Genomic DNA, 19,530 nt, shown 5'->3' with positions numbered 1-19,530 from the left:
ATCAGTGAAGTCGGAGGCACTCCAAGGAAGCACCAAGTTCTTTCCAGCTTCTGTTTGGAATCCATCTGGAGAAGAAATACAACAGGGTGGCAAATCCAGTGATTTTTTTCCCCTATTTTCCCAGTTTATTACGTGTTCTCCCGCAGGCTCCGTGATTATGCCGCCATTGCACAGACACCCATTGACCGACCCTTGCCAGCTGCCTGCCTCCACGTAGCGCAGAAGAATACAAAGTCACCGTTTCCGGGAGGCTTCGAACCTACGTGATAAGTGGAGTTAGTGCACAAGAGAGCAAAACAATAAAATAAAAAAATAAAATAAAATAAAATAAAATAAAATAAAATAAAATAAAATAAAATAAAATAGTAAAGTAAAATAAAATAAAATAAAATAAAATAATAAAATAAATAAAATAAAAATAAAATAAAATAAAATAAAATAATAAAAAAATAAATCTTGGTTGTGAGAGCTGTGTCTAAACCATCTTATCCCCCCCCCCAAAAAATAGATTTAGGTAAAACAGACATAAAAGGGGAAACGAATCCTGATGTTTTTTGCAAGTTTTGTTTCTTTGCACTTAGAAATGTGTGCATGTTTCTTGAGCTCCTGGTGCTCTGGTCTGCTTCTGCACGGAGCATCATTGTAGAGCGACGTTACTGATGCAGATAAGGTGTGGGTGCACACAGGAGTGTGCACACTTGTGTGTGTGACGCTTTTTATGTATTTTTTTTTAAGATTTTAATTTATTTATTCATGAGAGACACACAGAGAGAGGCAGAGACACGGGCAGAGGGAGAAGCAGGCTCCCTGCAAGGAGCCCGACGTGGGACTTGATCCCCGGACCCCGGGACCCCGGGATCATGTCCTAAGCGAAGGGCAGACGCTCCACCACTGAGTCCCCCAGCCGCCCCAATGCTGCATGATTCAGAAGGCCATGGGCACATAGACACAGAGGTGGGACAAGCCAAGGGACGCTCAGGACCAACAGCCCCCAGAAGCTGGGACACACACATGGAGCAGACGGGCCCCTGGAGCCCCAAAGAGGAATCAGCGCTGTCCACACCTTCATCTCAGACTTTGGTGTCTGGAATTGAGCAAGAACACGGTTCTGTGGTGGAAGCTTCCCCATCTGTGGTCCTCAGTCACGGCCACCTCAGGAAACCAGAACACGACGGTTTCGTATGTGGTGACCAAAATATCTTGGAACCAGACAGATGCAGTCGGAGGCACAATGTTGGGAACGTGCTACATACAGGGCAGGCATGAGGGTTTTGTTTATGCTCTTGGCCCTTGGCGCCAGATCATGACCTAGAATGACCCCATCCCAGCATGATGAGGGTGGGGAGCTTGGACGTGGATGAAGGGATGTGGACAGCTTCCCTCAACCCCACACAGGTGGATATAAGGACAAAAATTTGCAGAATATAAAACGCCTGTTTCAATCACCCCAGGCTAACGATAAAAATGCAAAGAGCTGCAGGTGTTGTGGGAAGTGGAGGCAGCCAGCAGGGTGCAGGGAGGTGAGGAGCCCAGGGCCGCGTAGGGGGCCCACGACCTCCAGAGTGGGACCTCTGACGACGTGCCTCCTAGCAAGTGTCGTCTCTCTGGAAAATAGAAATAGGAATGATCCGTGTCTACACGTGGGCTCAGAGGCTGGAATATTTACAATATTCAACAAGAAACGATGGAAAAGCATGGAGATTAGTATTGGAATCAAGGTACATCTGCATGGAAGGCGGATGCACACGACGAAAGCCAGCGACATGGATCAGAAATTAAAAGCGCAGAAATGGGGGAAGCGTATCATCCAACCCTCATTTGAGAACCAAAACTGGAGACATAACAATAGTACAAAGTCATAAGGATGTAGTGAATGTTGAACAATTAGAAGGAAATTCTTTGTTCAAATCTTCGCAGTGGCATTTGAAACCTCAGGAAACATGGATGAGTTTTCCAATGAAGAAGTGGAAATAAAATTAAAAAAAATTTTTTTTTAAATTTTTCTCCCTAAGACAGAAGCCAATTACCCCCTCTACACACACACACACACACACACACACACACACACACACACACACACACACCCTCTTGCCTAACAAAGCTGACCTCAGACAATAAACATACAGACGCTCCGACAAATGTATAATGTCAGGGATTCCTTGGTGGCAACAACCTGCACACAGCTCACATCGCCTGGCTAAATACATCATGACCCAGGTTGAAACCCTCTAACCGTAAAAAATAAAATAAAAATAAAATTAAAAAAAAAAAAAAAGAAACCAAACCCTCTAACCGTGTCACTGTGTCCCATTAGCCCTTACATACATTTTCTAATCCTGATTTCAAAACCGTGACACTATGCCTTCTTCATAGAGAAGCCTGAAAATGATTAAACAAAGGCATTTTTGTCAAGATACCTAATGACCAAATGAGCCACCTAATTCCAATTTGATTTTTCAGAAGATGGTTTCATGTCAATGTGAACTCAAAGCGGTTCTACAAAGATGGGCATCCACCCTCCATTAAAAAAAAAAAAATCAGTCCCATTGATGTATCGCTTAAATGTACAGATTTATTTACAAAGGAGTCATGATTTCATATACCTTAAAAAAAAAATACCCACGGTCTCCGTATTCTCGTCTTTAAGGAGACATTTACGCTGATAGTATGACTGCAATGCTTACAAAAATGTCAATGTTGTTCACGGAGTTACAGAGTTTATGCATTTTTAAATTATAAAGCAAGTTTGCATGCGGAATCTGACCTTACAGGCTCATTTGAGAAGAACGTGGATACTTCTGTGCTGTGTTTGTCACCTAGGTGTTTCGTGCTAGCTAAGCAACAGGGCCCAAGTGTATGAGATAATCCAGCCCTCAGCCCTTGACAACTGGTCGACCCCAACTCTTGAGATGTTTGTGTTATGTCCTCCAGAATCCAGTGTCATGTCCAACTCCATACACACTTGAGCCACAGGGGGGTAGCTATTTGCAGAATGAATTAATGAAAGGATGTGATACACACTCAGGGGTCTCAACCATTTTTTTTTTAATTTTACCACTTCACAGACTCAAAGGTTACCATCGATGAAAAACAGGAAAAAGAAGTTAAATGCAAAAAGAGCCAGAGACCATGCTCCCCATTGGATCTTGAGAATGAAGCTTGAAACCTCGTAGGCAATGGAGGGAAGTAGGGGCTGATGGAGGGATAGTGTCCGGGGAGGGTTGGAGTCCTTAACACAAGGGACCAAGGCTCAGGGGCCCACCGCCCAGACTGCCAGCAGTGTTTCTGAGCTTCCAAGTGACAAAGACCCATGATGGAGGACTGATACTTCCACCCCAGCCCTTCCCCCAAATCTGGTGATATGTGATGGCACACCATCCAGGTGTGATGCCAACATACCCCTCGATAGGGACAGATGTGTGTGAACCTGGCTTGGACAACACGCTGCCCCTCTGAACAGCACTACTGATGATGAGATGAGGCATCCTCACAAACATGCCATTCTCTGCACGACTGTCCTAACAGATTTGCATGAGCCTGCCGTGTCACTGGAAGCTGATGAAGGTGTCCTAATTCTTCTTCAGCGGAGGGAAGTGTATGCACCTAGAACATCAGGGCTTCTGCACGTCATGACGTGAACACGAAGATCTCAACGAAGCCCTTTGCAAACTGCCACATACAAGCATGCGTCTCTGCCGCCTTGTGCGTGCACGTGCATGTGTGTGTGTGCAGGGCCCTACATTGGGGACGTGCTTCTTGACGTAGAAGAGTCATTGTTTATTTCAAGGAGGAAGAGTTGATGCTTTCAGTTCATTTCGAGTCTTTAGGACACAAAGCAGGAGGTCCTCTGCCACAAAGCACTTTTACCACAAAGTTAAAGCAAGCTCTCGCATCGAAGCAGTTAAAACACTTTGTAAGGACGTTACAGTTGGCAAATTTCCACAAAAAAACCCCACAGAACAAGAGGGCAGTACCTGAATGCAGGGCGATATCTGATGCAGGGGAGAATCTGAATCTACAGGAGTATCTGATGAAGAGGACTATCTGAACGTAGGGGAGTATCTGGATGCAGGGCAATAAGTGATACTGGGAAGTATCTGATGTAGGTGAGTAGCTGAATTGCAGAGTATCTGATGTAGGGGAGTGTCTGGAGGCAAAGAAGTATCTGATACAGTGGAGTATCTAAGTATAGAGAAATATCTAATGCAGGGGAGTATCCGAACGTAGGGGGGGTATCTGAATACAGACAAGTATGCAATACAGGGGAGTATCTGAATGTACAGGAGTATCTGATCCAAGGGAATATATGAATGCACAGGAGTATCTAGACATGAGGGAGTATCTGAATACAGAGAAGGATGTAACCCAGGGGAGTATCTGAATGTCCTTGGTGTACCAGACCAGAGGAGGCAAATAGGCAGAGAAAGAAAATCCCGAAAATGCAGGGGGATGCTTGGGTCAATCAACTGTCTTACAGCCCCAGAAAAGGCACCACGGGGTCTATTCCACTACTCTCCACAGCCTCCATTAAAGGTCACCCCATGGCAAGACATTTAAGTAAAAAGTACTTGGTTTTTTATTTTTTTATTAGTGTGGTGTGAAAAAAAATCTTACCCAATGAAGGAGGTTCTGAGGACACTAATTGAAGGCTTATGTCACTGTATCCAAGGGTCAATGTCAGGGGACGGTTGTGTTTAATTCACACGTGGTTGGTCACATGACCCAGAGTTCCGGGTGGGGGAACTTTGTGGGGTCAGCATTGGATTGATGGACTGACTGTGATGGACAATCGGCCTTTCACACGCCACGGGGAAACACCTAACGGCTGCAGATAGCGTGAGTGTCATTCCCCTCGGGATGCAACCCGCGGCACGAGTATCCCTCATCTACCCAGCGTGGTGCAAACAGGCACAACGCATGTCAAGGTCAAAAGAAAGAGTCTCAGCGTGAACAAAGGCATGGACAGGATGGGGCTGGATCCCGGCGTGGCTGGCTCTGCCCTGGTGCCTGCGTTTGTCGGGAGGACGCAGCAGGCCAGACTCGTCCTCCTGCGGGGATTGTCACAGAGTCGCATTTATGGCCAAGCTTCTATTTTTCCAGAAGAGTCCACTGAACTGTCAAGGACAAACAGACAAGGAATGACTTCACACAGCATGCCCAGGTCCCCCGAAAACCCGCATGTCACCATCTGTGCCTCAAACACTTCAGACGCAGGTGACTCCCTCGCTGCGGAAGACAAATGCAGGCCAAACACACTGCCGACAGAAAGCAAAAACCGACTCTAACCTCCCAGGGGAAACAGATTCAACAAATTTCAGAGTATGATCAACTCTAGCTAGAAAAAAAAAAAAAAAAAAGATACCCCAGGAAAAGTAGGGAAAAAAATAGGAGAAGGCAATTTCTCCCAGCGACTTCTCTGACACGGCCAAAAACATCTGTGATCTGCCAAATCTCACCACACATAATTTTCTTAATCAGGTGCCGTGGTTTTTATTAATTTAAAATGATTTGGGACTACCATTTTTCTCATCAAGTCATTTACGGTGTAGAGGTCTACTGTGCGTTTTTGGGTACTTCAACAATGATGCCGTGTGTGACACATCTCTCCCCATTTTGAAGTTGCCACAAGTAAGACACACACTTCCTAAAAGTGCCTATTTTTCAAATTCAAAATAAGTAAAAATCACATGGAAAATTCATTTGCACACCAGCCGGCCGACCTCCTGAGCATGTAGCCACGAGGGGGGCACCGCGGGCCAAGTCTCCTCATTGATCGTTAAAGAGAGTCGGAGACAACAGTGGGTGTCATCTGAAAGCCTCAAGCCCCAGAGCGTCTACACAGCGTCACTGGAGCCCATCCCCTCAGAAACGTGGGTACACAGAGGAACTCATGGAATGCCCCGCAGTGCGCCGTGGAGCTGCTCAGAAGCACAACAGGAGGACAGAAGATACAAGGGCTGGTGCCCGGCTGCTCACCTGGTTGCTCGGCGTTGGTGCTCTGCTGGTTTTTCGTGCTGGTGTCACCTTGGTCGGCTGAAAGGAAGCACAAAAGATGCCCCAAGGGGGTGAATACCAAGAATGCACCCTAATGTCACTGTCATTGGAACCAGCTCCCCACCCTCCTATCTACCTCCCACAATCAATGGGGCCAGGAGGGACGGAGATGCAGACCCGCTCAGTGCAGCCCCATCCACAGGGAATCGAAGACTAACAGGGCATCACAGGGTCCCGTTGGCTTGCTTTTGGGTTTTCTTGTTGTTATCTGTTGCTTTTTTTTTTTAATTCTTAATTTCTATTTTGAAATCTGCCAAACACACATCAGAGCAGACACGACCAAGGCCCCTAATCGTCCCTCCACCCCCAAGATCTACAGCACGAGTTGACCGAATTCAAGACAGCGGACAGATTTTACAGGCAAAGAGGCGTTTATTTCTCCATGGTGGTGTCGCTCAGGAACAGTGGCCGCAAAGGGGCCCGAGCAAACGACATCCAAGACCGTTCACAAAGCTCAAACTGTTATACAAAATACATTGCTTTTAGCGGGGTGGCGGGTGGGGGGAGAATTCTGTCATGAAAAGACACACCATGTGACTTCTGCTCCAGGTCACAGAAGAACGGGTCCAGTGGGAGTGCGAGAAATCCCATAATCTGTGCCCCCATCCCCCAGTCTCCAAAAAAGGAGACCCAGACGGTTGTAAGAGAGCCGTAAGAGCACACATGTTGGGTCTCGTGCTGGCAGGGCAGGTGGCGGCCATGGGCACACACAAGGTGTAGCGCGAGCACATGGCAACAGGACAGCTCATCCGGTGGCGACTGAGAACACAGCGGTACACGCCCGCGAGGAGCGACGAGATGGACTAATGGCCACATCCGTTGTGGGGGCAACACGTCAAAGGGCATCTTCTGATGCTTCTTGACGTTGCCGTCACACACCGCCAGCTTCCGAGGAGAACCTTCTGGAGGCAGCAGTGTAGGGAGGGTGCCGCGGAGCGAGCAGGGTGGATGCTGCAAGGTCCACAACCCGTGTACATGCCCTCTGGGGAGAAGGACACAACCTGCGCTCCCCGGAATCAGCGTGCACGGGGGACAGAGCACTAATGCCAGCGCCGTCGGGGTCAGTTGGCTGTGATTCAGACGTGGCTTTGTCCCCCAGGCGGTTCTCCCAGATTCTGCCGGTAATGCTGTTTGCTGGAGCGCCACACGGCCGTTGGCAAGCGCCAACTCTTGAGAAGGACCCCAGCTGAGGTGACCACCAGGGATGCACAGCCAGATCCCCCGTCTCCCTACCCATGCAAGCCCTTGAGACCCAACCACCCGTAGCCCCGTCGTGCCGTGGGCTCTTACAGGGAGACCGGCCAGGTTCTGGGGAATCCACTCTGCATCCAAATGTAAAAACCCAAGCACACCACATCTCAACATACACAAAGGCAATGTGCGTGCTTTTCTGCGGCCCTAGGGACCACGTGTGGCTGCTAGAGCGGTTATGGAATTTGCAGCTTTCGCGGCTCTCCATGCCTGGGGATTATTTAAGTATATACACAGCATGCGTTTGGGGCAAAACCACGGCCCTGGGGGACCACTGACCAGCAGCACCTCATCGTAGGCCACACTGAGGACTTGCTTCTCAGGGGCACATGGGCCCAAGTACTAATCTGAGAGCAAGCGTCCTTTTATAAGAACTAAAACACACACACACACACACATCATCCAAAGCACCAGTCAATGGCCACAGTGACCATTGAGGGGTGACCAGACTCAAGAAAAAACCATGCAGGGCCCCCATGACAGCTCACCTCCCCATCCACCAGCCATGCTAACCCCACAGCCGGCCAGCGATCCCGCCCTGACATCACCACCACCCACCCCACCCCAGGCCGGAGGCGATGCCAAGTCTCTGCATGAGGTCGAGATGAGAAAAGCGATTTATATGTCCAAGGGAAGGAGATGCCCAGACGTACGCAGGGGTAGAAAAAACATTTAGGAAAAAAAATAATAAAGAAAAAGAAAAAACCTACAGGTGATTTCACGTTTACGGGGATTTCCAAGATGCACGGATTTTCGGGTGTCGGCACACGCCACCCTGATGTCACCTAACTTCATAATTCTCAGATCGTGACGTTTGTGGGTCATTCCTAAATAAGTGGATATTTTTCTTCCCCCCTGGAGAAGTGGGATAGTCACCCATTTAATTAAAAAAAAAAAAAAACAGTCAGAGAGACGGCAAGGAACTGCTTCGTGGGATGCGGCATGTGGTGGGGAAGTCAGACGTTAAAGGCTGCGCTGCAGGATCAAACGGAGTAGCCGGTGGGCTCTGCGTGAGGAGGACGCGGCCAAGGCTCACGGCTCCCGCGGCCCATTCGCAGAAACACGAACGCGGCAGCCGGGCGGGAACCCGAGGAATGCGGGGAAGCGCCCCGCGTGCGCCGCCCGCCACCATCTCTCTTCCCTTGGCTTTAAGTTTACTAGAAAATATTCTGCATTCCTCTTGGCGTCCTGAAGCTACGTACGCGTGAACGCCGTACGCGGGTAGGAGCTTCCGTGCATGTGGAAGGGGGACACGGCCTGGGAGGCGTCCCAGTGCCACGGCAACGGCTAGCCACGGGGACGAGGGCAAGGGCCAGGGTTTGCTTTAGACTCTGCATCTCAGCGGACAAGCCCTGATCGCACGGGAGCGGCTCCGGGCTTGCACACGGCTTTCTGCTTGTCCCTACATCTTCGGCTCATCTGAAACGAAAGGTTGAAAAATGAAAAAAAAAAAAAAACTGAAAGACAAGAAAAGAAGAGAGAAGAAAAGAAAAAAGAGAAGAGAAAGAGAAAAGAAAAAAGAGAAAAGAAAAAAGAAAAGAGAAAAGAGAAGAGGGAAAAGAAAAAGGAAAAGAAAAAGAAAAGGAAAAAGGAAAAAGAAAAAGGGAAAAGGAAAAGGAAAAGGAAAAGGAAAAGGAAAAGGAAAAGGAAAAGGAAAAGGAAAAGGAAAAGGAAAAGGAAAAGGAAAAGAAAAAGAAAAAGAAAAAGAAAAAGAAAACAGAAAGGAGGTAAACTTCAGAGAGGTCCCTGAGGGTCCAAAGCCCGAGGCAGCAGCCGCCGCTGTTACAAAGGCACTCTTTGGGCAGGAGCAGAGCGATTTTAGGATTTTTTTATTTTTTATTTTTTATTTTTTAAGCGATGCTTAAAGCCCAAAGTGCAATGGAGGAGCCAAGGAGAGATGAAAGCAAAATCAAGGAGGACAGGGAGGTGGAGATGGGGATGGCCGCAGCTCACGCCAGCAACGCCTCAAGCATCCGCTGCGGACCTCAGGCGGACAAGCCCGCAAACAGCCAGCTCGTGCCCGCCAGGTGACAGCTCTGTGAAAGCAGGTCACCACCCACGCCATTTGCCGCTCAAACCGGCCCCGTGGCGCCAGCCCAGCAAGCCACGCATCACGTCGGCGGGGAGCCCACGCCCCCGAACGGCTCTAACAGGCCAGCACGCGTCATTTGGAAGAAAACCACGTTAAACTCTTGGGGACACACCCAGACCTCCAGGAAGACAGGACACATCTACCAAATCCCATGGGCCATGGATTCCGGGCATCAGCTCAGAGCGTGATACTCAAAAGCGCTTCAGCACCTGTACAGCAGGTCGGCTCGTATTTGCCGGATGCGTCTCCGGGCTGAGAGCGCCCCGGTTTGCGCCCAGTTGATGGCGCCTGGGTCAACAGACACCACGAAATGCAACGCAGTGACAAGGTCCTGGAAAACCACGCTCTTTATAGTCACTCTTCCAGAACAATGGTTTTCCCCAAAAACCGTGGTTCCTTCAAGCAGTGGGATGCACCGTGGCCACATTCTTTTTAGGAAACGTCCAAGCTCACAGCTACCCGTGGATGCGCACTACTTGACCCCCATGAAGAAAACCCATCAATATTCCTATACAGATGCCCCAAAAGCTCTAGGATCTTCCAGGGCCCAGTGCCCAGACCCAACACCTCATTTCTACCTCTGTTCATAAAAACGCACCATGGAGACAAACACCGAGTTCCCCGCTAACACAGGTCGAAAACACCAAAATATCTATTCCTGGACTCCAAAGAGATACTCACTGTCCCGCGTTAGCGTCTTGGGGTTTATAGAAAAAGAGCACCCGGTTTTCTTTATCTTAATGCTGCGCATTTTATGGCAACAGATAAAAATCCTTAACAACTGATATCGGAACTACCAGCCTACTTCCCTTGTTCTAATCCACCTCTTCTTTCCCACCACTTTTGTTTTTTTTTTTTACTTTTTCTTTGTGTGTCTAAATCAGCTAAGATCCCCAACTCCAATAAAACCAGAAAGCAAATCGAGCTTATAAAGTTGGCCCCAATATTCAATTGGCTCATGCAGGAGAAACTGCAAGAAATCCTGGGTAAATGAAGAATTCAGCTCGCTGCTCAGTAAGCACGTGTTGAGTTCCAGACCGCCCTGAGCCCATTCTTTTTTTTTTTTTTTTAATTTTTTTTTAAATTTTTATTTATTTATGATAGAGAGAGAGAGAGAGAGGCAGAGACACAGGCAGAGGGAGAAGCAGGCTCCATGCACCGGGAGCCTGACGTGGGATTCGATCCCGGGTCTCCAGGATCGCGCCCTGGGCCAAAGGCAGGCGCCAAACCGCTGCGCCACCCAGGGATCCCCCCTGAGCCCATTCTTTTGGGAAGATGCTTTTATTTTTGAAATTTGTTAATTCGACTATTTCTACCTGGGGAATTTTCCGTTTTCATCCCGTGTTAGGAACACGAATGCTTCAAACAAAGACCAAAATCCAGGAATGGGGTACAGGGGGATGGAGAACACTTGCTTTCCCAAGTTCCTAACCCCACTCCAAGTATCAGACAATGTCAAGTCCATTAAGATTCTTGGGTCCTTCCCCCAAACCGCTGTGCCTTGGCATAGTGCCTTGGCATATGAATGTCAAACTGGCACCATAACATCCAAGGGGGGGCGTATATCCCAAACACAAGCTGATATAAATGCCTTACAACTCCAGAATCCGACTGGATTTGGAGATCCAAATTGGGTTTGAAAGTCACCTACAGATTTTCAGAAAATCATTGTGCCTGGACTTCCCATACCTCCTTCCCTAGCAGGCGTGCCTTCCCCCTCTCTGGGCTGCGCATCATGCTCTGAGCTGAGCATTTTCAGAGAGGGGGCAGAAATGAAGTCCATTTGGACACGTCCTTGACCTTGGTCATCTGTCTATTTGGGCACGTCCTTGACCTTGGTCATCTATTTGGGCACGTCCTTGACCTTGGTCATCTATTTGGACACGTCCTTGACCTTGGTCATCTGTCTATTTGGGCACGTCCTTGACTTGGTCATCTATTTGGGCACGTCCTTGACCTTGGTCATCTATTTGGGCACGTCCTTGACCTTGGTCATCTCTCCATTTGGGCATGTCCTTTATCTTGGTCATCTGTCCATTTGGGCACGTCCTTGACCTTGGTCATCTGTCCATTTGGGCACGTCCTTGACCTTGGACATCTGTCCATTTGGACACATCCTTGACCTTGGACATCTGTCCATTTGGGCACGTCCTTGACCTTGGACATCTGTCCATTTGGGCACGTCCTTGACCTTGGTCATTTGTCCATTTGGACACATCCTTGACCTTGGTCATCTGTCCATTTGGGCACGTCCTTGACCTTGGTCATCTGTCCATTTGGACATGCTGGACGCTCAACATTCAGACAACCAAGCATGGTTTCCCAAGCAACTCTGATGGAAGGTACCGGGTCACATGTGGGAAATAGACATAATGAAGCACCCTTACCCTCAAAACAGCAGCTTATGTTAAATCTGTGAACCCATAAGCTCTTTGGGACCTTCAATTTCAGGCTACAGGCACAGTCTGTGAATCTAAAAATCTCTAAAGATGGGACATTAAGGGTAGACTCCCTGCCTATAGTCAAATTTTGTATCACCATCTATTCAAATCTTTTTTTCCCCTAAGATTTCATTTATTTACTCATGAGAGGCAGAGGCAAAGGCAGAAGGAGATGCAGCCTCCCTGCAGGGAGCTCGATGCGGGACTCGATCCCAGGACCCCAGGATCACGACCTGAGCCAAAGGCAGACACTCAACTGCCGAGGCATCCAGGTGCCCCATCTTTTGTGTATTTCCCTAGAGTCCTCAGGCAGTGATCCGTGAGAATGGAGCTCAGTGGCTAAGTATGAATCTGGACTTGAAACCACAGGTAGGTTGAGACGTTCAGACACTGTGAGCCTCCACCCACAGCCCAATAGGACCCCCATCAGAGTCCACCCCTTGTGTTCACCTTACAAGAGGAAAGTCAAAACTTTGAGCAACCCAGAGATGCATGAATATGAGCTATGTTCAAAATACAGCTGACACCATGGCAAATCCTATGTAATCCAGGAACTCTTGCCTATATGGTCTCAAAACAGCCAACGATGGAGTTCCAACCCCTATGTTGTTGGGCGTGACATCCTCCATATTCCCCTATAATTTTTATATCCTACCCAAAAACCCTCCAAGCACTAGTTAGTACGGGGTTGTACCAGAAAGGGAATCAGCTGCCCCACATTTTGATTTTAATTCCCTTGGTTGGGGTATCCCGGGGTGGCTCAGCGGTTTACCACCTGCCTTCAGCCCAGGGTGTGATCCTGGGGACGCGGGATCGAGTCCCACGTCGGACTCCCTGCACAGGGGCTGCTTCTCCCTCTGCCTGTGTCTCTGCCTCTCTCTCTCTCTCTCTCTGCGTCTCTCATGAATAAATAAATAAAATCTTAAGAAAAAAAATTCCCTTGGTTGGGGCAAACAATATGGCGGCCATCCCAGCCATCACTCTTGCCATAAGGGCGATGAGGAATGACAGCGATTATAAATAAGGATGAATTAACATTTCCATGAGCTAACATTTCTTCAACCAACCTGTCAAAACTTTCACACACAACCTACGGATCCTCACAAAAGTGCTATGGTGTGCAGACGATCATCTCCCCTTTATAGATGGAAACCCCAAAGACGGGGTGGTTAGTGACTTGCAAAATCCACACAACTCCACCTGGGCGGGGCTGGAATGGAAGCTACAGTCTGGTTCTAGTATTTCAGCGATCTCTTGGACTATCAGCGGCCTCACACAGGTCCCACGCCAACCGGACTTCTGGTGTGTTTTAGTTTTGAGAAAGCACAGATTTCAAGTTAGTAAGCACAAACGAAAGGAAGCAGCCCCAAAAACCTTACCGTTTTCTTTGAAGCACAACTTTTTCTTCTGGTAGGCGATAAAGCTAGAAATCGCTCCGGCCACGGCCACCACGACAGCCCCAATGATGCCAGGGACTACCCCAGGGGAGTCAGCTGTGGGAAGAAGCACACGGCACCATGACTGGGGACACTCGTGGACAGCAGACCAGGCACAGGGCAGGTGGCTGGAGGCCCCGCCCATGGGAAAAAGGTGAGATTGAGTGTCAAGACATAGGGTCACAGGGTGACCATGGAAGAAACCCCACTCCTGAGCCTTGCCCAACTCCCAACATCACATCCAATCCGTTTGCATGATATGAAGGGCCAGCCATACTGCTCCCCGAAAGTCACATCTGGAATCGGAATTCATTTGACTACGTGCACCGCTTCCAATGCAAAACTGGTTTCCCGTGGACGACACACCCTGCCTCCTCCGATCCCTATGGCCAGTGCAGGGGCCCTAACAGGTTGAGGTGGAAGCTCTGAGGTGAGGCAACATAGCCCACAGTGTGTGGTACCCACCTGGGACTACTCAGAGGCTGCGTGGCATCATTCTCACCATGTATTTTCTGAAAGCGAAAGCCGCTGACCCCCTTCGGTACTTTTGTTTGATTTACGCCACGATGGAGTTTCCATGCACCATCAGTAACTCTCACGCTACGTGTAGCTGTGCCACGTTGACGTGACAGCTAGCAATTTCTCTGCATGCTGGGTACACATGACGTCCCGCTCCATGAGTCGGTCAAGGATGGTGTGGTGGTTAACTGTGTCTACTTGACTGGGCTAAGAGGTGTCCACATGGCTAGAAAAACATTCCTTCCGGATGCGTCCGTAGGGATGTTCTCAGAAAAGCTAAACGTTTGTATCTACAGACTACGTGAAGCAGGTGGTCTTCACCAGTGAGGATGGGCAATGACCAATCCATAGGGGCCCTGAACAGAACAGAGCGCAGAGATGGGACATCCATCTTCGGCTGCCCTTGTGCACAGGCACTCCTGGGTCTTGGGATCTGAGACTCGGGCGGAGACTTGCACTCCTGGCTCTTCTGGTTTCCCGTCCAAAGTACTGGGACTGAACCACACCAGTGCCTCTCCTGGGTCTCCAGCTTGCAGGCAGCAGACCACGGGACTTCTCAGCCTCATAGTTATGTAGGACAATTCCTCATAATCAATCTCTTTCTGTACATCTATACCTACGTGTATCTATAGATAGATCCCGATGGGTCTGTTTCTCTGGGCAACCCAGTGTAATACACACGGTATTCCTTCTTAGGGCACTATGGGAAGATGAGTCAACGTAACCTGTGGGTCACATCAAGACTCCCTTGCTGAGTCTCTTAAAGAACGTCAACCAGATACGCCAGCAGAGCGCTTGGGACATGGCCTGGCACAGAGCAATCGCACTTTGATGCTTCGCGCCATCATCTTTAGGACGACAGAGCTAATGCTACAGGTTTGGTCCTGACCACCGCAGTCCACTTTTTCTCAACAGTGCACATAAGGAACCCAAGGCATCAGAAACCACGTGTACGTACCCTGCTCCTCCCCGTCGGGCCTTTGGCTTCCGCCGCCACCACCGCCACCGCCTCCTGCAAGGGAGAAACAGGCTTGCAGCAAGTTGCATTGGAAGATTTTTGGTAAAGGAAATCTCGTAGCAAAGATCAACTCCTGGGACCTTGAGTTGTGAAGGAAGTCACAGAGTCCTTTGTTCCCTTTGTTGAGTCCCTGCTTTGCTAAACGTAATCATCGGGCTTGTTCCCATTTACCTGACAGAGGGGCTCAGCTCCTGAGTCAGACCACCCGTCCCACGGTAGGCTGCAGGAGACCCAGTAAGTCCTGGGTGCCTCAGGGATCCTGACTGCTCTTGGGAAGAATCCCATCCAGGGCCTTGGAACCCACCCATGGAGACACGGCCCATGGCTATGAGGTGATCCGAGGGACATTCCTGTTGACTCTGAGGATATATACAAGTGACCCTTACACAACAGAAGAGGATTAGGGGAGGCAACACCGTACAGAGTTGAAAGTCCAACTTTTGATTCCTCCCGAAACTTTACTACTTACTAAGAGCCTCTAAACTGCAAGGCTTCCCGATAACATAAATAGTTGATAACATATACATGATGTGTTCTATGTTATATGCTCTATTACTGTATTCTTACAATAAATTAAGCTAGAGGAAAAAAAACGTCGTTAAGAAAATCATAAGGGGGAGGCCTGGGTGGCTCAGCGGTTGAGCATCTGCTTTCGGCTCATTTCATGATCCAGGGATCTGAGGATCGAGGCCCACATCGGGCTCCCCGGAGGGAGCCTGCTTCTCCCTCTGCCTGTGTCTCTCATGAATAAATATATAAATCTTAAAAGAAAATCATAAGGAGGGAAAATACATTGACAGGAGTATATTGCATTCGTTGAAATAAATGCACATGTAAGTGCACCCACGCAGACCAAATCTGTTTTGTTCAACAGTCAACTGCAATATACGTTAAGACAAATTATAAGTAAATATAATAAATAAATATAAATATATTCTAACTTCCATAAACACAGAGGTCATTACATTTATCTCGTGTATATTTTTATTGACTTATACTCTATGTATTATATCCAGCTTTGGACCCTAGTCTTACCTAAGATTTTAAAGAGAGTTAGGAAATCTGCTTTTTGAACTGTAATGTTGCCAACAAGGGTCACATGAGCTCATTCTCAGGGCTTTGATTTCTACGTTCATTAAATAATAGAACATGCCACTGGAGACACCCAACAGTCACTGAAAAAAACAAACAGGTGATCCACAGTTCAGATGTCTGAGAAGTGCCCGATCAGCTGACCTCCAGCCCCATGGACATGGTGGGTAACTGAACCATTAACACAGCTCCCAGGGACCAGCCTCTCTGGGGCAGGTCTTACGGTCCCCACCCTTGATGCATTTACAAATGCTGGAGATCCGAAGCCAATTCCAAGCAGCTGACTGTAACTTTGCTGACGCCTAAGGGTGTAGACCCTAATGTCATTGTGTTAAGCAGGCGGGTGATAGAGAGAAAAGAGAAGAAGTAGTAACTCTACCTCCATCTGAAGCTCCATCGACGAGATCAGAATCTGAAAAGCCACCTAGAAGACAAAAACACAGCATCATCTGCCATACTGGGGCTCTCGGGAGGGTCTCGATGTCTCCGAACGAAGAAAAACACTATCGGAATCTAAAGCAGATCTGTGGCAGGGGGAATCCAAGAGGGGCTCTACTTTATAGAAAAAAAAATATTTCAAATATACAGTGACAACTGAATTCCCAATTCTACTTTAAAACTCCTAAAATTGGGGATCCCTGGGTGGCTCAGTGGTTTAGCGCCTGCCTTTGGCCCAGGGCGCCGTCCTGGAGTCCCGGGATTGAATCCCGCGTGGAGCTCCCGGCGTGGGGCCTGCTTCTCCCTCTGCCTGTGTCTCTGCCTCTTTCTATGTCTATCATGAATAAATAAATATTTTTTAAAAATAAAAAAAATAAATAAAACTCCTAAAATTAGTCTTACCAAAGACTCTCCTAGAAAACCTGAAAAAGATACCAAAAGAAATGGAAAGCATACAGCAGTCTTTTGGGTGGAAAAAAATAAAATAATCTCCAAGGGACCTGTCTGGTATAGATTCAATGCCCTAAGGGCCCTCAGTCTTCACTCTCCTCATCTTGGTGGCATGTCGATTGCAAATGATTTTTAAATCAGATGTATATGTATGTTTATATTTTCCTTTCCAGTTTTCTTGTATTTGAATCATTTTGCCTTGGCTAGAAGACCCATATTAAATTTCACCTGTCGATTCTGGACTCAGCCACGTGACTTACTCTGGACAATGGTAAGTCGGCAAAATGGGAGCCAGGTCAGCATCTTAAATTAGCCTCTGTTGGGGTTGATGCTCTTGCCTCTTGAGAGGGACTCATTTAAAAGCTGGTAGCGGGGTGAGACACATAACGGTGACCTTAGTCATCCCAGCTGAGGTGACCCAAAAAAGCCAACCCCAGAAGACCCACCAGCTGACCACAGACACCTGACAGTCATGCCAAGGTCAACCAAGGCTCGCCTGGACTCGTGACACATACTAAACAAACTTTTAAAAATATTTTATTTATTTATTTTAGAGAGAGAAAGAGCATGAGCGGGGGGTGGGGGAAGGAGAGAGAATGGAGTCAAGCAGACTCCATGTTGAGCGCAGAGCCCCATGTGGGGCTCGATGTCACAACCCTGAGGTCCTGACTTCCACTAAAACCAAAAGTCAGGTGCTCAACTGACTGAGCCACCCAGGTACCCGAAGACATAACAAGTTAAATTTTAAACTACATTGGAAAAAAAGAAAAAAAGAAAAAATAAACTACGTTGCATTGATGACGACATGCACTTGATGAAATTTAATATGGGTCTTCTAGCCAAGGCAAAATAATTTAAATGCAAGAAAACTGGAAAGAGAAAAATATAAAGATACATATACATCTGATTAAAAATATATGAAAAATAATATCATAGTCTTTTCATAAATGCTGAACAAGGAACGTAAAATAATTAACAGGTAATAAGGATTCGTCGTTCAGCGGCTAGTGAGGAAAGATGTACGAAATTCACTTCTGTATCACAGAAAGAAGCAGGAAAAATAAAGGGCTTACAATGTGTTCACAGACACAAATACAGACAGGGAAGAGCAAATCCAGAAATACGCTTATAGGAATAGCAACATGAAAGAAGCACAGAAAACTGAATCCAAAAGGAAAAAAAAAAAAAAAAAGCTCAATTTTGCAAACAGTCGGTGCTCTCCAAATTGATTTCTTGTTGGAAAGCATTCAAATGAGAATAAAGACAGGGTTTTATTTCTTCCGAGAAGGATGAGGGACAATGAGTAAGCGATTGTTAAATTAAAAGGAAAAATCAAAGAGCCGCAAAGAAGCGGGGGAAGCTGTTCAAGCATAAAAGACCCCAGGGGAAAACACACACATATACACACACATTAAAAGACTCACTTGCCAAAAATTAAATAAATAAAAATAATCACTGTCAAAAATACTGAAATGCTAAAATGGGGGGGGGGGGATGTTTTCATAATAAAAGAATGAAAATAGTGTCTCCAAGTGGATGAAGCAGGCTTCTCAGTCAGGAAGGAGAGGCCGGTTATCCTCAAACGTAACCCAGAAGCAACCACAAAAGAGAAACCCATATGTGGCCACCGAGACACCAAATTTATTTTCCTTAATTTGAGAAAGAAAGTCATGAAATTAGGGCCCGGGGCCATGCAGCTTTTCACATGATACGTCTGGCAACCGTTTTCAGGCTCGGTGATGGTGTGCAGGAGGGATGCCCGTTTGCACAAACAGGTGGACCAGTGTGAACTGGTACAATTTGGAGAAAAAAAAGGTCAAAAACCAGAGCACACACTGACCTGAATATTTTGACTTCCAGAATCTCTTTTAAAAAATAAGAAACAAAAAATAAAAAAATTTAAAAAACATTAAAAAATAAGAAACAGGGACACCTGGGTGGCTCAGTGGTTGAGCGTCTGCCTTCGGCTCAGGTCGTGACCCCGAGGTCCCAGGATCGAGTCCTGCATCGAGCTCCTTGCAGGGAGCCTGCTTCTCCCTCTGCCTGTGTCTGTGCCTCTCTGTGTCTCTCTCATGAATAGACTAATAAAATCTTTTAAAAATTAAAAATAAGAAACATATTTTAACTTTATCCTTAAGAAACAACGTGTCTTAAGTTTGCTTTGGGAATCATCATTCTCCAGCATCAGAAGAAAGCAACATTTTCGACATGAAGCATGTTCCAACAGTATGACCGTCATTAAAAGTCACACGATAAAAATGGCCAAACAGAATGGAACAAATTCTTATGAAATTTAACAAACAAACAACAAAATTAGGACAATACGAACGAAAGATTGACATTGGGACTTAGAACTCGGGGCATTTAAACTTATGCCTGAAACACTGGCGAGCCAAACCACCCAAATCTTGGCGGGGGTACACAACATGGAGAATATGTGGATTTTCTCCGTGTTAAAAATTAAACAAATCTAAAGCAAGAAATGCACTCGGAATCGGAAGTCTTGACAGTCATTCAATTCAGAAAGCAGGTGGTAGTCAGATTATTCCAGGTATATCAGGATGTGTCAAAAAAAAGGCAAAAGGGCTGAAAATCCACTAGCTTCTCTAGAGAGAAACCAGGACCTCATACTTCTCTCCAAATCCATTCTATACACTGAGGGGCGCCTGGGTGGCTCAGGCGGTTGTGGGCGTCTCTGGATTTCGGCGCAGGTCATGATCTCCAGGTGGTGGGATCCAG

At 47.3% G+C, this 19,530-nt stretch overlaps 1 protein-coding gene across 2 annotated transcripts in view; it reads right to left on the bottom strand.

Moving 5' to 3' along the window:
• Positions 1-3,028: 3,028 nt before the first annotated feature.
• Positions 3,029-19,530, bottom strand: part of CD99 (CD99 molecule (Xg blood group)) — a 34,223-nt gene continuing 17,721 nt past the window's right edge. The window contains exons 6-10 of one of the 2 annotated variants that reach the window (XM_041740779.1): positions 16,283-16,327; positions 14,752-14,805; positions 13,218-13,331; positions 5,977-6,033; positions 3,029-5,114 (exon numbers count right to left, since the gene is read on the bottom strand). In XM_041740779.1, the coding sequence (XP_041596713.1) occupies positions 5,089-5,114; positions 5,977-6,033; positions 13,218-13,331; positions 14,752-14,805; positions 16,283-16,327 (296 nt within the window). In that variant the 3' untranslated portion in view covers positions 3,029-5,088. Of the gene's footprint in view, positions 5,115-5,976; positions 6,034-6,406; positions 8,725-13,217; positions 13,332-14,751; positions 14,806-16,282; positions 16,328-19,530 lie in introns of those variants that run through there. The other variant, XM_041740780.1, reaches the window with a different exon arrangement.

This window comes from Vulpes lagopus, chromosome X, assembly GCF_018345385.1.
Source record: "Vulpes lagopus strain Blue_001 chromosome X, ASM1834538v1, whole genome shotgun sequence".
NCBI classification, from domain to species: Eukaryota; Metazoa; Chordata; class Mammalia; order Carnivora; family Canidae; genus Vulpes; species Vulpes lagopus.
Note: the sequence above shows the minus strand (reverse complement) of the source record. Positions and strands in the feature narration are given on the sequence as shown.